Source organism: Vombatus ursinus, unplaced genomic scaffold (genome assembly GCF_900497805.2).
Source record: "Vombatus ursinus unplaced genomic scaffold, bare-nosed wombat genome assembly UNPS02014770.1, whole genome shotgun sequence".
In the NCBI taxonomy this organism is placed as follows: Eukaryota; Metazoa; Chordata; class Mammalia; order Diprotodontia; family Vombatidae; genus Vombatus; species Vombatus ursinus.
The window spans coordinates 15,014,595-15,038,210 of NW_020954548.1; the positions used below are offsets into that span (position 1 = coordinate 15,014,595).

A 23,616-nucleotide genomic window follows, 5' to 3' on the forward strand; every position below is an offset into this window, starting at 1 on the left:
GCCCCCCCTCCTCTCTGCTCTCCATTCCTCCTGGGGTCCTACTGGCTTCTCTACCTGCTGTGTCCCGTCTGTTCTCTCTGCTCCTGCTTCTGCTCCCTCTGTCCTCTCTGCCTCCAGGGCCCCTCTGTTCTCACTGCTCCTCATTTTCCTGGGTCCCATCTTTGCCTCTGCTGCCTCCCCCCTTTTCTTAGGCTGTTGCTGTCCTCTCGGCCTCCTATGCCCCCGCTGCTTCTCTCCTCTTCCCCCTCCCCCCAATCTTACCCATTCTCTGCTTCCTCCAGGGCTTGGCCCATAGTAGGCACTTCACATTTATTTAGTGGCTGACTGAATCTGTCCTCTATTCTTCCTTTCCCTCCTGCCTGTATCCTCTTCCTCCTTTGCTTCCTTTTCTTCCCTCTGTCTCCGATTCTCATTATTCTCCCGTCTCCTTTTTCCATCTTCCTCTCCTTTCTCCTCTCACTCCATTTCTTTCCTAATCCTTCTGTTTCCCTTTTTATTTCTTATCTTCATTCACCAGTTCCTATTCTTTTATCCTCCTGTTCCTCCTTTTTCTTTTAGTCCTTTTCCTTCTCTTATTCATAGCAGTATTCCTATCCCCAATAGTCTTCCTTTTAATGTACTTCCTTTTGTCCTGATTCCTTCTCTCTTCTGATTTCTTCTATTCTTGACCTCTAAAATTATCTTCTCTCCTCTTCTTCCTCTCTCTTTTCCTTCTTATTCTTTTTAATCCTTTACTTCTTTTTGCCTCATTCTCTTCTGTCTGTTCCACCCTCTCAGATTCCTATACCTTTTTGTTCTCCTGTAGTCTCAAACCTGGTTGTCTGTTTCCCCACCTGCCAAAATGTAGAGCCCTCTAGCTAGATCCGTTTCTCATTTCCCACTTCACCCTCTGTTCCTTCTCTTTCCTTTTTTTTCCCTCTTTTGTTCTTCGTCTCTTTATTTTTCCTACTATTGTGTCCTGGCAACTACCTTCCAGGGTACACTTCTGTGCCCATGTTCTACCTTTTTAAACCCTTATCTTCAAACTGCTCCTTTTCCCTCCATCTTGTGTCCCTGGACTTGTTGCTGAAGAAAAGTGTAAAATTTTCCAAGGGCTTCCTTTTTCCACTTCTGTGTAGATATTTTCTGTAGTTTTAATTAAAATTTCAAAGGTTAAGTGTTGCGTGCTTGCTCTACCTCACTCTCAGGGCGCTATGGTCTAGGATTGATAAAGTGAATTGAGCACTGGATTTGGAGATAGCAGTTACTTATTAGCACTGTGACAACCACTCTGAGCCTCAGTTTCCTCATCTGTAAATAATTATACTTGCCCATCACTGGGTCATGTGGACAGTGTTTTGTAAAGTACAAAGCAGTATAAAACTGTGAGCTATTATTATTGTTAGTGCCATAAAACTCAAAAATATTTTTATAGATACCATTTGGAAAGAAGATTTCTTAAAACTAATAAAGATAAGATGGATGATGGAACAGACTAGGTGTTAGGAGGTCTAGGTTTAGTTTGAATTTAGCCACTGAGTGGAAGTGTGACCTTGGACAAGTTTCTTAGTCCTTGGGGCTTTCGTTTTCTTCATTTGTAAACTGAAAAGTGGGAGATGATCTAGGAGCTCTTAAATTTTTGATTCTGTGGTTTAACTTGTTATTCTATCTCTTTGCTAGACCAGAAAATTAAGCAGTTATAGTCTTTTGAGGTATGTGTTGTTTTCTCCATGGGTTTCAAAAAGGTTAAGTGAGTTGTCTAAAGTGGTACAGGTAATAAGTAGTAAAGCTGAACAATTCATAGTCCTTGGGCTCTTGCCACTGCACCTCATCTGCCTTCATGCCCTTTATAGCTCTTTAGTTAGCTTGGACTTAATCTTACTCTTTAATATAAATCACAGCTAGAGTTTCTTGCTCGTTAAACATTGTTCTGAAGTTTCAGTTACTTGTTAATTTTCATTTGTGCTATAATACACACACACACACACACACACATTTTCTTTTTGTGGGGCTGGTATTCTTGAGTTTTAGCTATACTTCTTGGGCCAAGGAAATGGTTTGCAAGTTATAATGATGAAAATGATTTTGAGTAAGTGTATAGGACTTTAGACTCACTATGTGAAACATACAGCATATTTCTTAAAAGTTCAGAATTGTTATTTCTCATCAGGCTCATAGATGTAGAATTAAAAGAGAAGAAATTGGGGTGTCAGAATGTGAAGTGATTCACCTAAAGTCCCACAAGTAATAAGTGTCTGAGGTCACAGCGGAATCTAGGACCTTTAGAGTCCAGAGCCAGGGCTCTTTTCACTGCACCGGGCTGTTTTGTAGACAGAGAGAAAAAGAAACCTCGGGCCAGTCAATCAGCAAGCATCTACTAAATGCTTGCTTAGTGCAAGATAGGTGCCAAGCACTGTGATAAACCCTGGGAATACAAGAAAAGGCAAACAGCCCCTGCCCTCAAAGAACTTACATTCTAACGGAAGAGAGAGAATATAAATAACTAGGGACATGGAAGTTATACCCAATGGATAGGGGATAGATAATCTTCAAGGAGGAAAGTAGTTGCAGTGGGGAGGGTAGGAGATGGGGAAGATGGGGAAAAGCCTCTTGTAGAAGGTGTTATTTGATCTGATACTTGAAGGGACAGGGAAATCAGGAGGCAGAGGTGAGGAGAGGGAATTGCACACATGGGCAAAGGCTAGACAGCGGGCTTCCATTCTAATGCTCTTGTACCACCCTACTGGCTGTCCCTTGCTTTCTCCCAAGGTAACAGGAAATGCCTGATGCCCTGTCTGATAAGTGGTATAATTAGGAACAGAACCCATATTTTATCTGTGGGTAAATTTCAACCAGTAGGTTACCCTGACTCAGGCTATGCTCATGAATAGTTTTGAACCCTGGACACATTATATAGGATTATAGCATTAAATGGACATGGATTTATTTAAAATATCCATTTAAAGAATCATTATTAGGTTTCTGTTTTAAAATCATAATTTTTAGATTATAATTTTACAATTCTGTCATCTTTTGTGTAATCTTTTGACATTTAGACTATTTGAATGGATAGAATTTTGAAGCTTTTATAGGAAATAGGGACTAGGGCATATTTAAAAAATAGCACATAATAAAAAACTACTGATATTATATAAACCTTTAAAAGTTGAAAAGCACTTTACATGCATCATTTTGTATGTACTGATGTGTAACATGTTGACATCCTCTGTAAAATCATAAGATTCTTGATGGCAGGAACTTTCCTTTTTGACTCTGCTTCTCCAGCTGTGTCTGATCACTGTAGGTGACAGCTAGTAGGTGATTAATATGTGTTTGATCATGTCATTTTATGCTTGCAACAGAGCTATGAAGTAGGAATTATGGGTATTATGTTCATTTTATCATACAGCTAATAAGTGGCAGAACCAGGATTCACACCCAGGCCTCTAACAACAAATCCATCACTTTTTCTTTTGTGTCACTCTCCCTTCCAGTGACAAATCAGAGTAAAACTGTGCCCATGGTGCCTGTTGCTGAGATTTGTTTAATTTACCACAAAGTAGTTGAAACATTTTGAAGATGTGATTTAAAATTGACTTTGCTAATACTCTGAAAAATTATTTGTCTGCAAAATTTTTCATCCTCCTCACATTCCTAATGCCCCAGTAAAGATGTACCTCTTAGTGCACTACTACTGTGAAATGATAGAATGTGATAGAGTTGGAAAGTAGCATGCAAAACTACAACATTGTTCCAATGCTGTGAGTAGTAATACTTACTTTTACTTCTTACTAGTCATATGACTTTGGACAAGTCACTTGCCTTCTCTGAACCTCAGCTTCTTCATCTATAAAATGGGGGTAATGATACTTTCATTACCTGTTTTACAGAATATTCATGAGTTTCATAAACTATAAAGTGTTATTTAAATGTGAACTATTTTCATTATTATTGTTTATCTTTGATTGATTTCTTTAAACTCTGACTTAAACTCTGCCGGGTAATGATAGTCATGATAACAGACATTCACATTTAGCTTTAGGTTTTACAAAGCTTTTTGCATTATCTCATTGGTTTCTTACGACATTCCTGTCAGACAGTATTATGGATTCTATTGTCCCTGTGTTCGCAGATGAAGATTCTGAAGCTGAAAAAGTTAAGTGACTCAGCAAAGTCACACAGCTAGTGAGTGCCTGAGAGGGGTTCAAACACATATCGTGCGGACCTTAGTTCAGAACTTGATCCACTACACCAGCCTGCCTCGGGTAAGATTCACAAAACTCATTGCAATCACCCAATATTCAAAATGTCGTGGATTGAGACGAAGAAGAAGAAACTTATTTAGCTTTGGTAGTATGTTATGGAGCTTTCTTTTAGAGTTCATGTAGGAGGTGGGTCGATGTAAACTTTCTTCCCCCAAACACAAATCTTTGTAATAGACCATTTTAGTTTCTGATTGGGTATAACAGGTAGTGAACCAAAGTTATCTTTTAATAATGCATTGGTAGGCTGGCTCTGAAAGTGAGGGAAATTACCTTTTTTAAAAAATTATGTTCAGGGTGCTAATAAATATAATTTTTGGACTGTTTATAACCTTTTCTAGCAGTTAGTGAATAGATGTATTACAGGAGAAATTGAATCATATCAACCTTGACAGTCTTACTATAAATGAAACTAGATAAAAAAGTTAAAGGTAAATGGACAACAGGTTCTCCTTGGTCAGATAAGCAAAGGAATTGGCAGAGTTGTTTTCATTTTGAGTCTTCAGGCAACAAGAAATATCATTTTAGGGGGCACTGGATCATTTTATGTTACAGTATTCCTGATATTATGAATTTGCAGAAAGACCACCATAGATCAACTAGTTCATTAAAAAGCAATTGTCAAGACACTGCTATGTGCTAAATGCTGTCCTAGGCACTGATGATATCAATATGACAGTAGAGAGCCTCTGCCATCAAGGAACTTACATTCTACTGGGGACTCACGTATGTGCACATGGGCACACGCACACGTATATACACACAGAATGTTCACAGAGAAGTAAATATAAGATATATATGAAATGAATCCATTGTAATTTGGAGGTTGGTTTGTGGGGACTTGGGGATCTTGAGGGGGTCAGGAAATGCCTCTAAAGTAGATGACACTTGGAGTTGAGCTTTTAATGCAAAATAATTGGAGCTTGTCAACATGTATTGAAGAGGCTGAGCAAATTATGTCAATGCAAAGTTTGGCTTAGGAGAAGACAGTGAAAATTATGATTCACGTATTAGAAATGAGAGCATCAAAGGCTTTTAGACAATAGAGCACCCTCATGCCTCTATGACCTGACTTTCTTGGAGAAGAGAATTGTGGAATTGGCAAATGCCAACAAAACAATGAAATTAACTTTATCTTAACAGGCAGGAAATAATATGATTATTGATGTCGAGGTCATTTTTCCAGATCAGTTTCACATGAACAGTCAAATCATTGACTTGGTAAGGAAAAGATCAAAATCAGTATCAAATTAGAAGAAGAAAAAAAAGAAAAGATATAGCTTACAATTGAGCTAACTCAATTAAATTCAACAAAAATTAAAGGCTAAGAATACAAAGACAAAACTTTCTTGCCCTCAGAGCTTACATTGTACTGTGAGTATATAGCTTATACACAGATAAGTAAATAGAAAATATATACAGATTTCCTCATCCATTAAATAGCAGTTTAGACTTGATAACCTCTAAGGCCCTTCCTGATCTCAATCTATGATCCTATGATGCTATAATTTCAAGAGTAGAAGAGTATTTTTATGTGAGGGGATCAAGAATGGCCTTGTGTTTGAAGTAGCACCTGAACTCATTTTAAAGGAAGCTAGAAATGCAATGAGGCAGAAGTAAAGTAAAAAACAAGAACAACAACGAAAAACCACTTGCATGAGAAGAACTTCAGTTCTACTGGGGGATACAATGTGTGACAAAGCAAGTAAGAACAAAATGATTTGAAGAGGAAAAGACTAGTAGTAACTTGTAAGATCATGAGAAGGCTTCATGGAGGTGGTGGTAGCAGAGGTGAGTCTTAAAGAAGACAACAATGGTTCATAAAGGCAGACATAAGAAGGGATGTGCTCTAGGCATGGGGAGTAGCTTATGCATGGGCATGGAGGGGAGAGATTAGAATGCCAACTGTAGTGCGTCACAAGTAGGCTAGCCTGGCTAGAGTGAAGAGCTTGTGAAAGGTGGTTTGAGGCTGTATTGTGAATGCTAGACTGAGGAGTTCATATTTATTCTGGAGGCAGTGGAGCCTCACTAAAGATTTTTGAGTCTTGTGTATGCCTTGGGAATATTATTTTGGCAGTTATGTGGAGGATGGATTGGAAAAGGGGGATAGATATTAGAAGCAGGGAGACCAATTACAGGGAACCATGCCTATGATTTCATTGTTTTTTGAGAACTCCTTCAAGAGAAAATTTGCTCTACCAGAGGCTCCTTCTCTGCAATTTATAGTCTTACTTGCCTAAAAGCACTGAGAGATTAAGTGACATGCTTAGGGTCACACAGCCCTCTGTTAGAGGCAGGGCTTAAATTAACTAGATATGACTTCAAGGCCAGCTTTTTGGCCACTTTATTGCAGCTGTGTCCCAATCAGGAGGTTTTTCTAATAGTCCAGAGGAAGCTGAAGGCTTCAACTAGGGCAATGGCTGTAAGGAGAAAGAAGTAAAATCGAGAGGTGTTGTGGTAGTAGAGTTGAGATGATGTGGAGATTATTTGGATGTGAGAGAAGAGGGACAGGGAAGAGTTCAGGATTATTCCCAGGTCACCATCCTAGCCTGTTGGCTTGGTGGTAATGCCTTTTAGAGAAGGAGGGTCAGGGAAGACAATGACTTCCACTTTGCCTCTAGTGAGTTTGATGTTTAGTTGTCTAGCAGTCACTCAGTAATATGGGACTGGAGTTGGAGAGATTAGGGCTAGATATACAGATGTGGGATTCATCTGTAGAGGAATGATAATGAATTCCGTGGGAGCTGATAAGCTTGCTAAAAAAGTGTCAGGAGAGAAGAGAGCCCAAGACAAAGTTTCGGGGACACTTACAGTTAGGGCACAAGAAATAGATGGTGATCCTGCAAAGGAGCCTTAGAAGAATTGGCCATAGAAATAGGGAAAGAATTCAGAGAAAGTAATGTCATGAAAACTCTGGTGGGAGAATATAATTTTCAGAAAGGAGTATTCAGTCATACAGTGTGGAAAGCTGCGCAGAGATCAAGAAGGAAGAAGACTGAGGAAAGACTTAGTATTTGAAAGATTAGTTAACCTATGATAGAGCAGTTTAACATTTTTTTTTGTTTTGTTTTTGTTTTCAGGCAATTAGGGCTAAGTGACTTGCCCAGGGTCGCAAGGCTAGTAAGTGTCAAGTGTTTGGTCTGAGGCCGGATATGAACTCGGGTCTTCCTGATTTCAGGGCCGGAGGTCTATCCACTGCGCCACCTAGCTGCCCCTAGAGCAATTTAACTTAAGAAGACTTTCAGAAGCCAGATTTCGAAGAGGAGAGATGAGCGTGAGAAGTGTCGTAGTGAAGACAATGAACGTAGTTTTTTCTTTTTTACCCCTACAAGTATGACTGTGAAAAGGAGAATTTTAGGGTAAGGAATAGGAGAAGGGAGATAACTGAAGGAGGACATGGTCGTATATGTATTTATTACAGTTGTATAATTGGGCAGAAGATGGAGGAAAGCTCATTAGTATATAATTTCCTAAACATTGGCAATCAAGAATTTCAGGAGAGATAAAGAGACTTTCTTGGTAAAACTACAGAATTGAGTCATCTGTTCTTGTTAGTCTTGAGGTTAAAATCTCTACACCTGGCATTTTCATAGAACTTTTAACTACTACTTCATTCTTGTGAGACATGATTTTTTTTTTATTAAAACATTAATAGGCTTTCATGGAGAACTGTTATTGGAGATGGATCCATTTGGTCAGATGTAGTATTAAAGAATGAAGAAAGAAAAAATTCCTAATTAGTGCTACAAAAATTACAAGTAATTTCCACCTCAGCAAATTTGCTATTGGTAAGTTTTTACAAGTCAGATATTTATATTTTTCAGTTGATTATTTTTTTACTCTTTCTTGATCAGAGTCATCTTTGATTAGTGTTTGTTAAGATAAAGACTGAAAAAACAAGTGAGTGGGAGGACATGTAAACTGATTCAATGGAAATAAGCAGGAAACTGGGAAAACAATATAGGGTATCCTAAAAGTCTTAGTGTAGTTGTGAGCTTTAATAACTTAAGAAATATAAATGTTACAAACTTACAAAAGCATCATTTGAAAACTTAATTATCTTAATTTATTTAGTTTTTTGAAATTTTGAATAGTATACTTTAAATTTAAATTTTAACAAGACCACGTTCCCTGTTATTATTGCATTGTGTGTGAGACAGTTTCTAGATGACACTTTCTTAGACAGGTAGAGGAATTCCTCCTGTTTGGCTTTCTAAGTGACATGATTTGTCTCCTTTAGACTTTTTCTCATTGGGTCATGTCACATTTGTAGTGTATATATCAAAACCTCTTCTTATGAATGTTATTAAGGCTAGGATGCAGCTAGGTGGCACAGTAGATAAAACACTGGGCTTGGAACCAGAAAGATTAATCTTCATGAGTTTAAATACAACCTCAGACACTAGCTGTGTTGCCCTGGGCAAGTCATTTAAACCGGTTTGTCTCTGCTTCCTCATCTTTAATGAGCTGAAGAAGGAAATGGCAAACCACCACAGTATCTTTGCCAATTGTTGAATTTTAATAAGAAATATCAATATTTTAAATAATTAACATTTGTAGTATTTTTTTGAGAAATTTGTAGCATTTGTACTTCTAGGATTATTAAAGCTTAAAACTGCACTAAGAATTTTGAGATACCCTATAGTTTCCCCAGTTCCCTGCTTACTTTTCATTGTATCAGTTTATGTCTTTCCATTCATCCACTTGTTCTCTTTTTATCTTAAGTTACCATTTTGACTTTCTTATCGAACACATCAAAAATGAAGTGTTATGGTCCAAATGTGGTGGTTTCACTGTCATGGATGATAAAAACAAATGCATAGAAATGTTTGACCTTTCTGTTCTGTTTTCGATGGTTATTTGTTGACCTTGTGCTAGTTTTATCTAAGAATTCACTTGGAATGTTGTGAGTTTTGGGAGTCTGTTACCAAACTTTATCAACACTCATTTTTACCTATGTTGCTTTCCATTGTTTTATGAAGTGGTATTTCTTATAATCTTCTGCTGTCCTCCAAAGTGTTTTGAATTTATGTACCAGAATAGTTGCCCTCAGGTGCCATGTCTCTCTGCATGGCATGTATTTGCAGGCTTAATTAATTTCTGAGTTCTTTTGCCCTCCTCATTATAGAGATTGCTTTGCATTCATTTAATTTTTTCAGGAAAGATGATTATCATTGATCAATATCTTTACCTTTTTCCATTTGATTAGGTTATGTTAAAAATGTTGGAATTGTACTTACTGTTTTCTCATAATTATACTTTCTTCTAAATAAATGTCTGTTTTTTGACCTAAAGAGAATCTGTTGTTGTGAAATATGGTTCTCTGAAAAATCAAAAAGGAGAAGATCTAGTCATTAAGAAGAGGTCAAATAATTTATAAATATTTACTCTAATTTAGAAGAGTTGAACTGTAATTTTTTGTGTTGTAGTAATTTACATGTTTATGAAGTGAATCATCCTGTTGATGTACAGTGACCTGATAGCAATCTTAAGAAATGTTGAAATGCCAGTTGCATGTCTACTAGTTAAATAAAAGTTTGAGTTATGAGCTCACCATTTAATTTACAAATTAGTATGTTGGAATCATAAGAGCTAATGAAAGTATTTTACGAATGCTACTTCTGCTTCACTTGCTTAAGATGAGCTTATAGCATTGTATTAAGTTCTAGTTGCTGCCTAGGGATGTGTAATAGTTTCTGTATAGGCACTGGCTGTACCTAATAGATGTTAGCTGAGTGGAGAGACCTTCCAAATTTGCCTGTTATATGTTTGCTATTTAATCTAATTTAGAGCTGGTGGAGGACGACTGTTTCTTCTCATACACCCAAATTGGAAGGATTATGCTGGGCTACCTTCAGCTAACCAGGTAATTATTCTATGTGCCATTTTTTTCCTTTCTTTTCTTTCTTAGCAGGTTTTGGTCAGAAATAAGTATTAAAACTTTTCTTATTTCCATGCTATGTGATGCAAATAAAAACCGATATAGGTATGCTATTTACTATTTTGTGGGGCTTCTCACCTTAGTGATAAGAAACATTTGCTCTTCTGTGGAAATTCAGTTCAATCCATTTGAACAAAGAGAAGAGAATCAGAATGGATTAATTCCATTGAGAAGACTAAGTTCTTTATTATATTTTGCTGATTTGAATGTATTCATGTTTCTGATGATAGTGAATTTAAGAATAGGAAATTAAATTAATGTCCTGTTTAGTTGTTAGGAATACTCTTAGATGTTTAAAGGTAGAGAGAAGTCAAACACCAAAAAAAAAAAAAAGTACGTGAAAGTAATTGAAACTGCTGAAAGAACTTTCTGCAGCCTGATTTTTAACATAAAATGATTAAGAATATTAAAATGTTAATATGCTTAAAAATTGTTCTTACAACTCTTTGGGATTGATGTTATCTATAGCTTCTCTAGATTTAATGATGATGCAGAGCCATTTGTAGCATGCCTCATCCTTCAGAGCTGCCCTGATTTTAATCAGATCAGCATATATTTTAGCCTTTCTGATATAAGGATAGTGAAATTCTTTCTTGTTATTTGAAGGACTGGGTACTATTGTTATTTTTAGAATGAATATAAATGTGATGCTCCTCTTTGTCTTCAGTATTCTACTAAGAGTTTTTGAAATTTGATCAGTTGGGAAGACCTTCATTCTAATCATTTGTGTTTTTGGCTTCGTCATTATTTATATGTTTATAGGGGAGATCATTTTTATAAGAAAAACCTTTGCTGTAACCCTTCATCTAGAATAGTTGCTAGCTTTGAAATTCCTTGACACAGGCCTGCAATCATATATTATACAGCTTTTCATTTGATAATGTATTTGAGTATGTCAGCAAGAAATGTAATAGAAATTGTGGAATTCCCCCCAATCCCCTCTTCATTAATATTATATTCCCGGTAAAACTCTTGAGCTTATTAATTTACATGCCAAGAATTTAATCTTATAAGTTATATCTATGCAGTGTTTTTAAATACTTAATTTGGTACCATGCTTCTAGTAGAAGCATCTAATTGCCAGGTCAACCAAATGGTACTTGGTGGCATAGTAATAAAGCTAAATGAAAAAATTACCCAGAAATATTTAATAGGAACATTCTAGTATTGATTTTTTTTAACCTAATTCCTTTTCTTTGGCATTTTGAGAGAGTTACTTTTCAGTAATAGATTATTTGTGGTCTTTACTTCCATGAATCTAAATGTATCTGGTTGTAATTTCTCTTAATTTGAAAGGTAAAGTTTTAATCCCCTCCCTTAAAATATTTTAATGATTTAAAATTTAAGGTAAATAATTTTATACTTATAATATGAATCAGCCTGGTGTAAAAGGTAGAGAATTGACCTCAGAGTTAGGGAGATGTGGGTTGTACTGACTGAGTGACCTTGGGCAAATAATTTCTTTCCATGCCTCAGACTAGCACTATAAATGCAGAACAGTTGCTGATCTGCATTGATAGTGGGAGATTCTTCATTCCCTATGCCAGTGAAATCATAACCCTTGTTCCTACTCACCCCAACTCCTTGAAGAAATGCTTATCAAATAAAAAGTGGTTTCATGTCTCCTTCCTCCTACTTAGTGGCAAAGTTTGGATATATTGACTCTATTTGTATTTCATTTTCAAAGGAAATATTAAATAATAAATACAGAAAGCTCTTGATGAATTATTTCCAGTGGAGCAGAAATACTATTCTACTTTTTCGCATGTAATATTTTCTTTTTTCTCCTTTAGGATCACCATCCCTTGTTGACTAGTAGTCATAAAATTATACAATGGGTCTACGGATTCACTTTGTTGTTGACCCACATGGTTGGTGCTGCATGGGTTTGATTGTCTTTGTCTGGTTATACAATATTGTCATAATTCCCAAAATTGTCCTCTTTCCTCACTATGAAGAAGGACATATCCCAGGCATATTAATAATATGTAAGTCTACATGTCTTTGGTTTTTTTTTAAAATATAACAACCTTTTTTTTCCATGTAAATGTTTTTGGATAATAATGCCTTTGTGATTGCCCTACTGATAGTATCAGAATAGTTTAGTAAAGAACATTGAGAAAACATTCAGAACAAGAACTCCTAAGATTTGTGGCATGGTGTAGTAGATAGTGGCCTGGACTCAAAGTCAGGAAAAACTGACTTCAAATGCCACTTCAGCCACTTACTGGCTGAGTGATACTGGGCAAGTCATTTAATCTCTGCAGGCCTCATTTTCCCCATTTGTAAAACAAGGGGGAGTAGACTTAGGGACTCTTTAGTTCCCTACCATCTCTCAATCTATGATCCTATGAAAATATCTTAGTAAATTTTTTTTAATCTTGCTTTAAATTAAGTTATCCACATGAGGGAGGAGTTTTAGGAATGGGGTGGGGAAACGTCACTAGGAAAAAGAACTGATCTACCATTCCCCATGAAAATATTAGGCATAAGTTTATTTATTTAAGTAGGCCTTACTTTCTTCCTCTTTAAAAATGAGAGGATTGAATTAGATCTCTAAGGTCCCTGTCAGTTCTAACACTCGATCACTATGATAATACCGAGACCAGATTGAACTTTGGAATAGCTTGTGCAAGTTTAGGAGTCCACTATAGAAGTTTTGTTCATGGCAAAGGAGTAAACAGAATTCTGTCTTTGAATTATGGACTATTTTAAAAGAAATGCTGTTTTTATTGTTTTGTAATCGTATACATAGTAATAATGATAAATAACACATTTATATAGTACCCAGATTGGTTAAATGTTGAAGCAAAGATTCAGGATAAGTCTTTTCCCTTTGATACCACTTTGCTAATATATAAAATAGATATAAAATTTTGTAGACTGAACTTAGGTGAAATTAGGAGTATATTTGTTCATGAGGTTTTTTGCAATGGCTTCTATCTCTTGGAGAAGCAGTGCCATGTGAGTGAAGCCTAGATAGATAGAGAATTCCTACAAATTCTTCCAATCAGTAAATCATCCTACAGTCTGCCACTGTTCATTGGAGCTTTGTGGTTTGTGTTCTTTGTTTGTTATATATTTGGATTCTGGGATTGCCATTTTCCTATTTTCCTTTAACTTTTTTTTTGTTTTGGAGGTAGGTTGATGACAGAGTAAACAGATCACTAGACTTGGAGTTAGGAAGACCTGAGTTTGAGTCCTGCCATATACAGTTACTCGTAATGTGACCCTGGGGAAGTTAAACTTGCTGGACCTCAGCTCCATCATGTAAAAAATGAGGGAGCGGGACTCATTTGGCCTCTAAAGTCCCTTCCAGCTCAAAATCAATGAGCTTTCTTTCTTTTTTGCTTTATTGCATCATGTTGTGTTCTATTGTCTTGTAGTTTCAAAAGAAACTCTTTAGTCCTATGTGACTGGCTTACTGATTCACCTACTTATATTATTATTTGTGGATATGGGAAATGTATACAAACTTGCCTGATTTTGAATTTTAATTCTGCTTGGATAAAGAATAGATTTTCAGAAGCTCCAAAGAATAATTGACAACAGAAAGATCAATCTACCCCATGAAAAATGGAGTAATACTAATTCTGACTATATCTACAGCACACTTCTATCACCAGAGAAAAGCTGATGAAAATATTTCTAATCTTTTAAATTTTTTATGAGCTAAAATAATCTAGTCGGCACTGATATTGTTGGGAAGATTTTCTCATACGTCTGTTTGTCAATTGCTACTGTTTTAATAATGCTTTCTGTTGAGATATTTGATTATTTGGTTTTGTGAAACTTTATTTTATTCTTATGTGATAATAGATTTTCTGAAACTGTAGTTTTGCATTTCATTATCAGTTATAGCTTTCTAGGTATGTCTTAATTGGAGAATCTATAGATTCTGAACTTTTCTACTTTTATGTAGAATTATGTAGAATATTGTCATTTGAGGGGCTTGTAGAGATCATTTAGTACAGCCCCCTTCATTTTACATGGCAGGAAACTCAGGCCAAGGGAAATGAAGATACTTGCTCAGTTCACTCACCTCATAAAATTTATATGTGATGACAAGGTACTGGGCTCTGTGTCAGATGAGCAGGATAGACTTTTGTCCATATCCATAGTATATATTTGTTTTAAGTTTGTGTTATAATGTATTTTTACTATGAGTATTAGTATTCAAATTCTTGTTTCTCCCCCCAAACACTTGTTAATAAGATTATAAATCTCAATGAACTGCATCTCGGTTGTGGATTTGATTCGTAGCATGTAGGTAAGTAGTTGGCAAGGAAGATCTGAGGAGGGAGAACCTAACCTGGGATTGGAAGATCAGAAAAGGGTTCATGGAGAAGGCAGTCGTGGAAGACAGTTCTTGTAGGATGGGTGGGGAATTTACACGCATATTGGAAGGAAGAAAGTATTCCAAGCTGGTGGAAGTGTGTGAGTAAAGTCATAGTAAGTAGGTCAGTTTGTGTGGAGCAAATAGGTCATATTGATGTCAGATTGCAGAAGACCTCTGAAATCAGAGTGAAGAGTTTGGGTGTTACACACTAGATTATGGGAAACCATTGAAAAACTTTGAGCAAGTACTTGAAGTAATCAGAGTCATATATACTGGATTGGACTAAGGGAAGATCCTATAGATAGGAATATTCACAGTAGGCTATACGGTTGTAGTTAGGTGTGAGATGATAAGAAATCTATTTAAAACTGGAGAACTTAGATTAACTCTGTAATACATAGTCAGTATGAATTAGTCACCCAATAAAACTTATTTTATTGATTTGTCTTCTTGGAAATAATTATTTTGTTTATTTTTATAATGTATACTAAAGTACATATTTTACGATGTAAATGTAAAAGAAGTATCTTTAAGGGTAAGTGGTTGTCTCTCTTTTTTTCAGTCTTCTATGGTATTGCCATGTTTTGTTTGGTGGCCTTAGTGAGAGCCTCAATAACTGATCCAGGAAGACTCCCTGAAAATCCAAAGATTCCACATGGAGGTATTCTATTCTTCAGAAATATTGTACTTAATTCCTAGCTCATTAGTTTTTTATGATGTCCTTAGTTTTATTTAACATGTTGTATTGACACCTTTTATGCCTTTATGGCATAGTCATTTCAACCCTCCCTCTCTCCTCCCCCAGGCTTATATCTTCCTCTGACAAAGAAAAGTAGTTAAGCAAAAACTTTGATCTGAGACAGTAACTACATCTGACACTGTTTACAGTATTATATAATATTTTTACCTGGTAGTCCTCTTATCTTTTTAGCCATGGGGGGAAGGTACATTTCATTATTTCTTATCTACAGCCATCATTGGTTTTCTAGTTACTCAGTTATTCCCCTAACCTTTTTGTCATCTTTTCATTTATTTTGTTGTCAGTGTTGATGCTATCCTTGGTTTGGTTTATCTAACTCTGCATCAGTGCACAATATCTTGCTTTTTTTTTTCTCTGAATTACTCATATTTATAATGTTTTGCTCCATATTTATATATGCTATAATTTTTTCAGCTATCCTCCAGTAAATGGACACCAACTTTATTTCTGGTTCTTTGCTACCACAGGAATATTTTGGTGTATATCAGACCTTTGTTTCTGTCTTTCCTTCCTTGTAATCTTTTCCCGGTTGTAGAATTGGTGAGACAAAGGGTATGAGTAGTTTGATGACATTTTGTATGTACTTTCAAATTTACGTTCAGAATGGTTTAGATAACTTTATAACTCCCCCAATGTGTCTGTCTTCCCATCTTGCAATATTGCCTGTTGCCATCTTTGCCAGTTTGTGTGATATGAGATGAATCTTCTAAATTGTTTTAGTTTATATTTCTCTTACTAGTAGTGATATGGAGTTTCTTGTCATGTGGTCATTTATAGTTGCAATCCGTTATAAAACTACTCATTTACTTTGATCACTTGTCTACTAGAATGACTCTTGGTGTTACACTTTTTGTCAGCTCCCTGTATATCATGTATATCAGTAATATTTGCTGAAAATATTTTCCCCCACTTGACCATTTCTTTTCTAATTTTATCTTCATTGCTTTTTTGTGTGCAAAAGCTTTAAAATTTTGTAGCCAGAATTATCTATTTTATCTTTTATGATTTCCTCTGTCACTTGTTTCTTTAAGAATTCATCCCTCAGCTGTAGTTGTTAAAGAAACCTAATCTCATTCTCTTCTAATTTGCTTTATGGTATGACCTTTTGTATTAGGGTTATATTTCCATTTGGGATTTATTGTGGTCTGTGGTGTAAGATGTTGGTCTAACTAATTTCTAACAAACTGATGTCCAGTTTTCCCAGTGGCTTTTGTCAAAGAGAATTCTTCCCCCAGTAATTTATGTTTTTGGGGTTATTAAACAGTGGGCTACCTTTTTCAATTGCTTCTGCTTCTTACCTAGGTTATTAGGTTTTTTAATCAATTAATCAATGAACAGGTATTAAGCAACTGTCATGTACCAAGTACATTATTGGGCACTAGGAATACAAAAACAAAAATGGAACAGCCCTTGCTCTCAAGTATTTTACATTCTTGAGGGAGAGATAATATATGCATAAGCATGTACAACATAAATCCACAAATGCAAGATATTTAAAGATGGAGGAAGAAGGCACTAGCATCTTGGGATCAGGAAAGGCCTTATATAAAGGTTGATGCTTGAGCTGAGCTTTGATGGAGACTAGGGATTCTTAGAGGTAGATAGGAAAAGGGAGTATATTATAGGCTTGAGGGACAGCCTTTACAAGTCTTTACCAAGAAAAACGACAGTTTTACCTAACTAATCTACTTACTCAATGTCATCCCAGTTACTAAAACAATTACTTTACTGAGTTAGAAAAAAAAATTAACAGAGTTCATTTGGAAAAACAAAAGGTCAGGAACTTCAAAGAAATGAGGGAAAAAAGATTTAAGGAAGAAGATTCAGCAGTATCAGACCTTAAATTATATTAAAAGGTGAGAGCATTGTTGAAGTGTAAAAAGGATAATTTCAATTATTTCAAATTAAAATTTTCTTGTATAAATAATGTCTATGTAGCCAAGAGTAGAAGGAATGCAGAAAACTGGGGGAAAAAACCCTCTCATAGACAGTCTCTCAGGATGTGATTGGGTGGGACTATAGCTGTGGTATAGGAAATGATAAGCTGGTTCATTTAGAAAAATATGGTAAGACTTAGACTTAGGAAGAAAGATGCTATCCACCATTAGAGATACAATTGATAGGAAGAAATAAGCATATTATGGTCTTTACATATATGTGTATGAGTGTATATGTGTATATTGTCTATGTTTAGATATCTATGTACATGTATATGCATTCACGCTTAATTATAGCCTTCTTTGGGTGGTGGGGGACAGGGTGGGGGGTGTGGGGGGGGAGAAAGAAAGCAAAAAGTACACAGCAAGGAACAAGGAAAACCAAGAAGGAGCAAAGAAAAGCTGGGCAGCTTTGAAAATAATGTGTAGCATTTCTTATATAGGTTTTCTTGAAAGGGAAGTTTGTTGTTTTATATTGAATCCTTTGTTATGGTCTGCTGGGTACATGGCAATGTGGTTTTTTTTTTTTCATTTTCTCATTTTGTATTTAAGATAATTTTTTTTTTTTTTTTTTTTTTTCACAAAACAAAGACTACCCTTTCCAGTACTGGTTGCATTCTTACTCATGTCTCCTAACTCACTGGTTGTAGTGGGTGAAGTAGAATATTTCTTGCTCCCCATTGCCACTTTCAGACTTTCCCCTTTGCCACCATCACTCAGTAATCTTTCCTTCTTTGAGCTTTTATCTACAGATCTAACTTTTCAGTTCCTCATTTTACTCGTTTTTCATGATCTACCTTGCCATCACACTATAGTTACACACAGAGATTATCCTGTCTTCCATTTTGCCATCACCCACTCTGAAATTTCTTTACCTGATACTAATCCGTTGTCATTTCATCTCTTCCTCTGCCTTTTAAATCCAAAACCTGCTCTTTGCCTTCATTGTAACCTCTAATCGCTCCACCTCTGTGTTCTTTCCCAGGCCATCACCCTTAGCTCTGGTTGTACTCTCTTCCCTTCTCCATCTTGATACCTTGGTGAACCAGTTTATTTTTATACTGTTCACTTTTCTGAATCCCTTGCTTCTTTATCCTGTCTTGCCTCTTTATCCTGTCTTGCCTTGCCAAACCATATTCTTGGGTGACTCCTACCATCTCTTGTCTTCACTCCTACTCATGTGCTGCAGAAGGAAATCACAAAACTATCCTGACAGGATCCCTTACAAGTTTATGATACATGATCTCAACTGGGTTGACACTGCAGTAAGACAGTTCTTTTACTCCTCCCTCATTGATTCACTGTCCTACTCAGCACAGTGGGTTTTCCAAACCTTTTCATCCCTTCTCAAGCATCCTCTAGCTCCTCCCTATCCTGACACTCTCAACTGACAGTCTTGCCTCATATTTCACTGAAAAAATTCAGGCCATTTGCAGAGAATGCCGCCTTTTTCCTTGTTCTTCATGAACATAGTTGAGGAATTCCTTGTAACTCTTGCTTCTCAGGTAGAGGAGACAGCTGAGCCTTATTTAAATTAGATAATGTATATAAAGTGCTATTTAAATGTTAGCTTTTACTGTAGTGTGAATATAGTTTTCTTATTTATCATATAGATGAACTAGTTAAGATCTTTTGGGTATGATTGCTGATATTTCTGCCATTTTTATGTGGATGTTAAAGGTTTAGTGAAAGATTGAGCCATTTTATTCTAGCCTGTCAGTCAGCTGCCATTTTACTAACAATTAGTGATTGAAAACACTTAACTAGTGGTGGTTGAAAATATTTGAGGTTTATCTTGTTTAAAAGTACTCAGTTTGGATTTTAGGAGTGATCAACTGTCTGGATCTCAGTTTATCCAGGAATTTTTGCTACAGAACTGTTAGCAGAATGCTTTCTACAGAAAAAAAAAATAATATGTGTACATGTCCTTTCTATGGTGCCACAGAGGTCCTTGATAATTTATCCTTGGAAAAGTAGCAAAACTCACAGGACAATAGAAGAGATTCTTGACTTTGTGTTTGCTTTTGTTATCATACATCAACTTGTTGTGTATACATGCAGTTATTTAGAAAACCTTAAAGTGCCTGACTGATAGTTAGACTAGATGCTTATCATGGACCCTTTCAAGTCTCAAATTCTGCTATTTATGATAGACTCAGGAGGACTAATGATGAAACATGCCTCTGTCTACTTTTGGTGTAGAGTGATGAAATATGGTTGCAAAATGAGGTACATATTGTCAAACTTGGCCAGTGTTTGGCCAGGTTGTTTTGTTTTGCTTAACCATACATTCTTGGTTACAATGGAAGATTATGTTGTTGGGAAGAAGGAGGAATCATTGGGAGCTGGTGTTGATGTAAGAAAAATCACCAATAAAGCTTCTTTTTTTGCAAGAAAAAATAAGAAGAAAGCTTATTTAAACATGTAAGATAGGTTAAAATGGAAATGATATTCATGGCTTTCTGATGTCCTGGTTTTTCATTCCAGCTCCTTTTCCTCTGACCCACCCTTTTTTACATAAGGATCTAGGTCTAGGAGCTGGTAGATGGAGTTTTGTCCTGGTAGCTATTTATAAAAAATATATATTTATAAATTAGGGGACCTCAGTGAAAATAATTTTTTACCTTCTACAACAGTAATTTTTTTGAAACAGTTTAATGTCCTTTATAACATTTTGAATAACTAGTAGAAGTGATTACTTTTAATTCAAGCAAAAGGAACGTACCCTCTGTTTAGATATTTATTATCCAGATCACAGAATTAGAAGCTTTTTTAAAAATATATCAATGCCCATTGCATAGTAGATAAAGTGTTGGACTTGGAGTCAGGAAGGCCTCAGTTTAAATTTTGCCTCAGACAGTTAATACCTTTGTGCCCTAGGACAAGTCAGTTCCTCTCTTAGCCTCAGTTTCCTCATCTGTAAAATGGGGATAATAGTATCACATACATGACAAGATTGATGTGAAGATCTAATGAGATAACATATAAAACTTTTTGCGAACCTTAAGTGCTATATAAATGTTACTTATTATTATGATCATTAATAGTAACTGTAGCATTAGTGATAAAGTTTGACATTGAAACATTTTAGAGAATTAGCTAAAGTTTAAGAAAATGATATATTTGTGACTCCAATTTTAGGTTGACATATTGTGAATGAGTTTCAATCTGGTGTTATTCGTTTTAATTCTTTCATATTGAGCTTTTGTATTGTTGCTATGCCATATTATGTGACTTTTTATCAACACGAGCTGATAGGAATTGTGAATTTAAATAGTAGTTAAAATAAACTTTTAAAATTTCATATGAAAGTAGAGAGTTGTCCAGTCCTGGTATTGATAAAATAAGCTGACTCAGATGAATATACATTTCATCCATGTTGTGATTTATTAATAATTTGGAAGCTAAAACAAATTATTTTTAAGGTAATCAATTACTATTAAGTCAATTTCTTCCTGAAATAAAGGCCCATCTTTTTAAAATTAATAGTATTTTATTTTTTCCAATTACATTTAAAGATAATTTTCAGCATTCATTTTTTGGAAAGATTTTGAATTCCAAATTTTTCTCTCTTCCCTCTCTGCTCCCCGAGAGTAAGGCCCATCCTTTTAACAGTGTTCTTTAGGTGATATACTATGGCTGGGAATCATGGAATACTGTAGTCTCCAAAGAATTGAAATTGAGGATCACCCTAATGGAAAAGGGGGAGGGCTCATGGTGGGCACTAGTAAGCTGTAACACTGTACAAATGAGGAGAACTGTTATAAAAGATGTCATCAGAGGAATGTTTAATATAACTAGAAAAAATGATTTGATCCCATGGCTGACTTCCTGATTTCCATCTGGATTGATTCCTCCAAATACTAGTGTCTTCCCCCTCAAAATGACCTGGTTTTTATTTTTTCATGTATTTTATATATGCTTATATAGGTGTATACTGTTTCTTCTGATAGAATTTAAGCTCCTTGAGTGGAGGGACTGTCTTGTTTTTGCTTTTTTATCTTTAACACTTAGCACAGTGCCTTGCACATAGTAGGCATTTAATGAATGCTTGCTGATTAATTGCTAGAGGGATAACTTTTAACTTTATGTTCTATTGGTATCTATACAGTACGAAAAATACACAAAGAAAGCCCCTATCGTATTCCTTGGATCCTTTCAGTCATGTTAGTGGGAAGATATGGATGAAAGAAATCTCACAGCATAGGCAGGCATGGTTTACTATCTTCATTTTTCAAGAGAATACAAACATCATTGAGATCACAGATTTACTGGATTATTGGAGTATCAAATATACTAATGTTGTTAAAGATTGGCTTCTTTTTACTTTTATTCTTTGTGAAGAAACTTGTATTGTTTCTTATTAAGAAAATAGCAGTTTTAAGCATAATTATTATTAATTTCTTGAGGGTTTTGGTGGGTTCATTTTTATTAATGTTGATATCTTTTTAATCTCTTATGGCTAATGCAACTGCGTAAAGTTGGCTTTGTTCTTTGACTCTTATTCTGTCCCTTCAGCTAAAAAAAGAGTCAAAACTAAAAAACAGAGATGTGATGGAAAAAATTTCAAAACACAGTATCATTAGAAAAATGATACTTTTATTTCACATTTTCATAATGATACTTTGCATTTATGTAACCATCTTTTATTTGAGATTGATATATGGAGTGATTTCCTTCATATTTATTAATATTGTTAGGTTTGCATTGTTATTCTTATTGCATCAATGAGGAAACACTGATGAGGTTTTTTTTTTTTAATCAAATGATGAATTAAGACTAGTACAGGTAAAAATTCATTTCTCTTAATATCATAATAAAGAAGTATCCTGACTGGATGGATGAATGGAAGAGTATTTATTACATGTTTACTATGTTCCAGGCCCTGTACTAAATGCTGAGCATACAGATACAAAATTGAGACAGTCTTTGCTTTCAAAAAGCTTATATCCTAATTGGGAGACACAGCACCTATAAGGAAGTGATGACCAAGGAAGGGTATTTTGGTCTGAGAAGTCACTGGATTGAAGAGTAGTATAATAGGGCATTTGACTAGTGTAGTCTTCTTGGAAACAACAGTAAAGTTGATTTGACTACTGTTTCAGAGCAAGAAGTAAAAAGGGAGGTGAGGATGCATAATAAGACCAATGGCCGGCCAGAGGATGGCCTAAATAAAGCATGATAGGTCTGGGGCTAGATAAATTTATTAAATGAGGTAATATTTATAAAAACTGTTTGGCTCAGTGCCTGGCATTTATAAGTGCTTATTATATGTAATATAATAATTATACAAATGCTTATTATAAAGGAGTTATATAAATGCTTATTCCATTCTCTCCCCCTAGATATAGTAGGCTGTCCCCAATCAGGGTGAGATCCAGGGAAGGAGCTCAGTAAGTAGCTTAGTTCTCCCAGGGTATGATGTTTGGAGGTCCTTATAATCACCTTGCAATTGATCTCCATGCCTATTGTTTCTGACTTTACCAATCCAATCTTCACATAGTTACCAAAATTTTACAAATATATTATTATTGACCTTACCCTATTACTTCACTGCTTGAAAAACCTTAAATGGCTTCCCCATTGCCATAGGATAAAATATAAATTTTTTAACCAAGTAATCAAAGTTATAAGATCATGAGATCAATCTACCTTTCTAGCTTTATTTCATTCTGATCTTCTTCATACACTCATGTTTTAGACAAATTAGACAATTAGTCCTTTCCCTATCTCATGCTGCAGTCTTGTGGTCTTATATAGGCCATTCACCATGTTTGGAAAGCTCTTTGTTCTTATTTCCCTGATCATTAAAATTCTCTTCCTTCAAGGCTCAGCTCAGGTCCCACCTCCGCCATGAAGTTTCCTACTCACCCTGATGAAAGTGGTCCTCTCTCCTAAATTTCTTACAGAATTTTATCTAAATTCTTTCCCTTATAAGGGCTAACTTGTATCATACTCATGTCTGTCTCTCCTATTAGATTATAAGATCTTTGAGGCCAGAGACTGTCATTTTTCATTTAGCATCCCAAGTACCTACCATGGTGTCTTTCAGATCACGATTGCTTAATGAATGTTTGTAGAATTTGAATTAATCAGTTAATTTTAGATGATACATCTGAAAAAATAAACTGTTTCCTTTAACTTGGAAGATGACTCTTAATAAGTTTATTGCTAACCAGTTATTCTATACAGAATAACACTGTACCTGCTTTTTCTTGTCTGTGTCCGTTTAAGTGTCGGAGGATGTGAGAAAGTGAGCAGTTTTTATTTCGGATTAGGAAGAGGAGCTGAGCTGTAGCTAAACTCTGTAATTTATAGTTCTTTATAGGGGTCATTTCAGTTACTACAACAAACATTTCTGCCCTTTAAACAAAATTCATTGACATTCTTAAGCTTCC

The 23,616-nt window shown here is 35.5% G+C and overlaps 1 protein-coding gene across 2 annotated transcripts in view; it reads left to right on the top strand.

The window, feature by feature from the left end:
* Positions 1 to 23,616, top strand: part of ZDHHC21 (zinc finger DHHC-type containing 21) — a 63,109-nt gene that overhangs the window by 823 nt on the left and 38,670 nt on the right. The window contains exons 2-6 of one of the 2 annotated variants that reach the window (XM_027863024.1): positions 4,112 to 4,244; positions 7,897 to 8,029; positions 10,032 to 10,107; positions 11,976 to 12,170; positions 15,084 to 15,182. In XM_027863024.1, the coding sequence (XP_027718825.1) occupies positions 12,017 to 12,170; positions 15,084 to 15,182 (253 nt within the window). In that variant the 5' untranslated portion in view covers positions 4,112 to 4,244; positions 7,897 to 8,029; positions 10,032 to 10,107; positions 11,976 to 12,016. The remainder of the gene's footprint in view (positions 1 to 4,111; positions 4,245 to 7,896; positions 8,030 to 10,031; positions 10,108 to 11,975; positions 12,171 to 15,083; positions 15,183 to 23,616) is intronic. The other variant, XM_027863025.1, reaches the window with a different exon arrangement.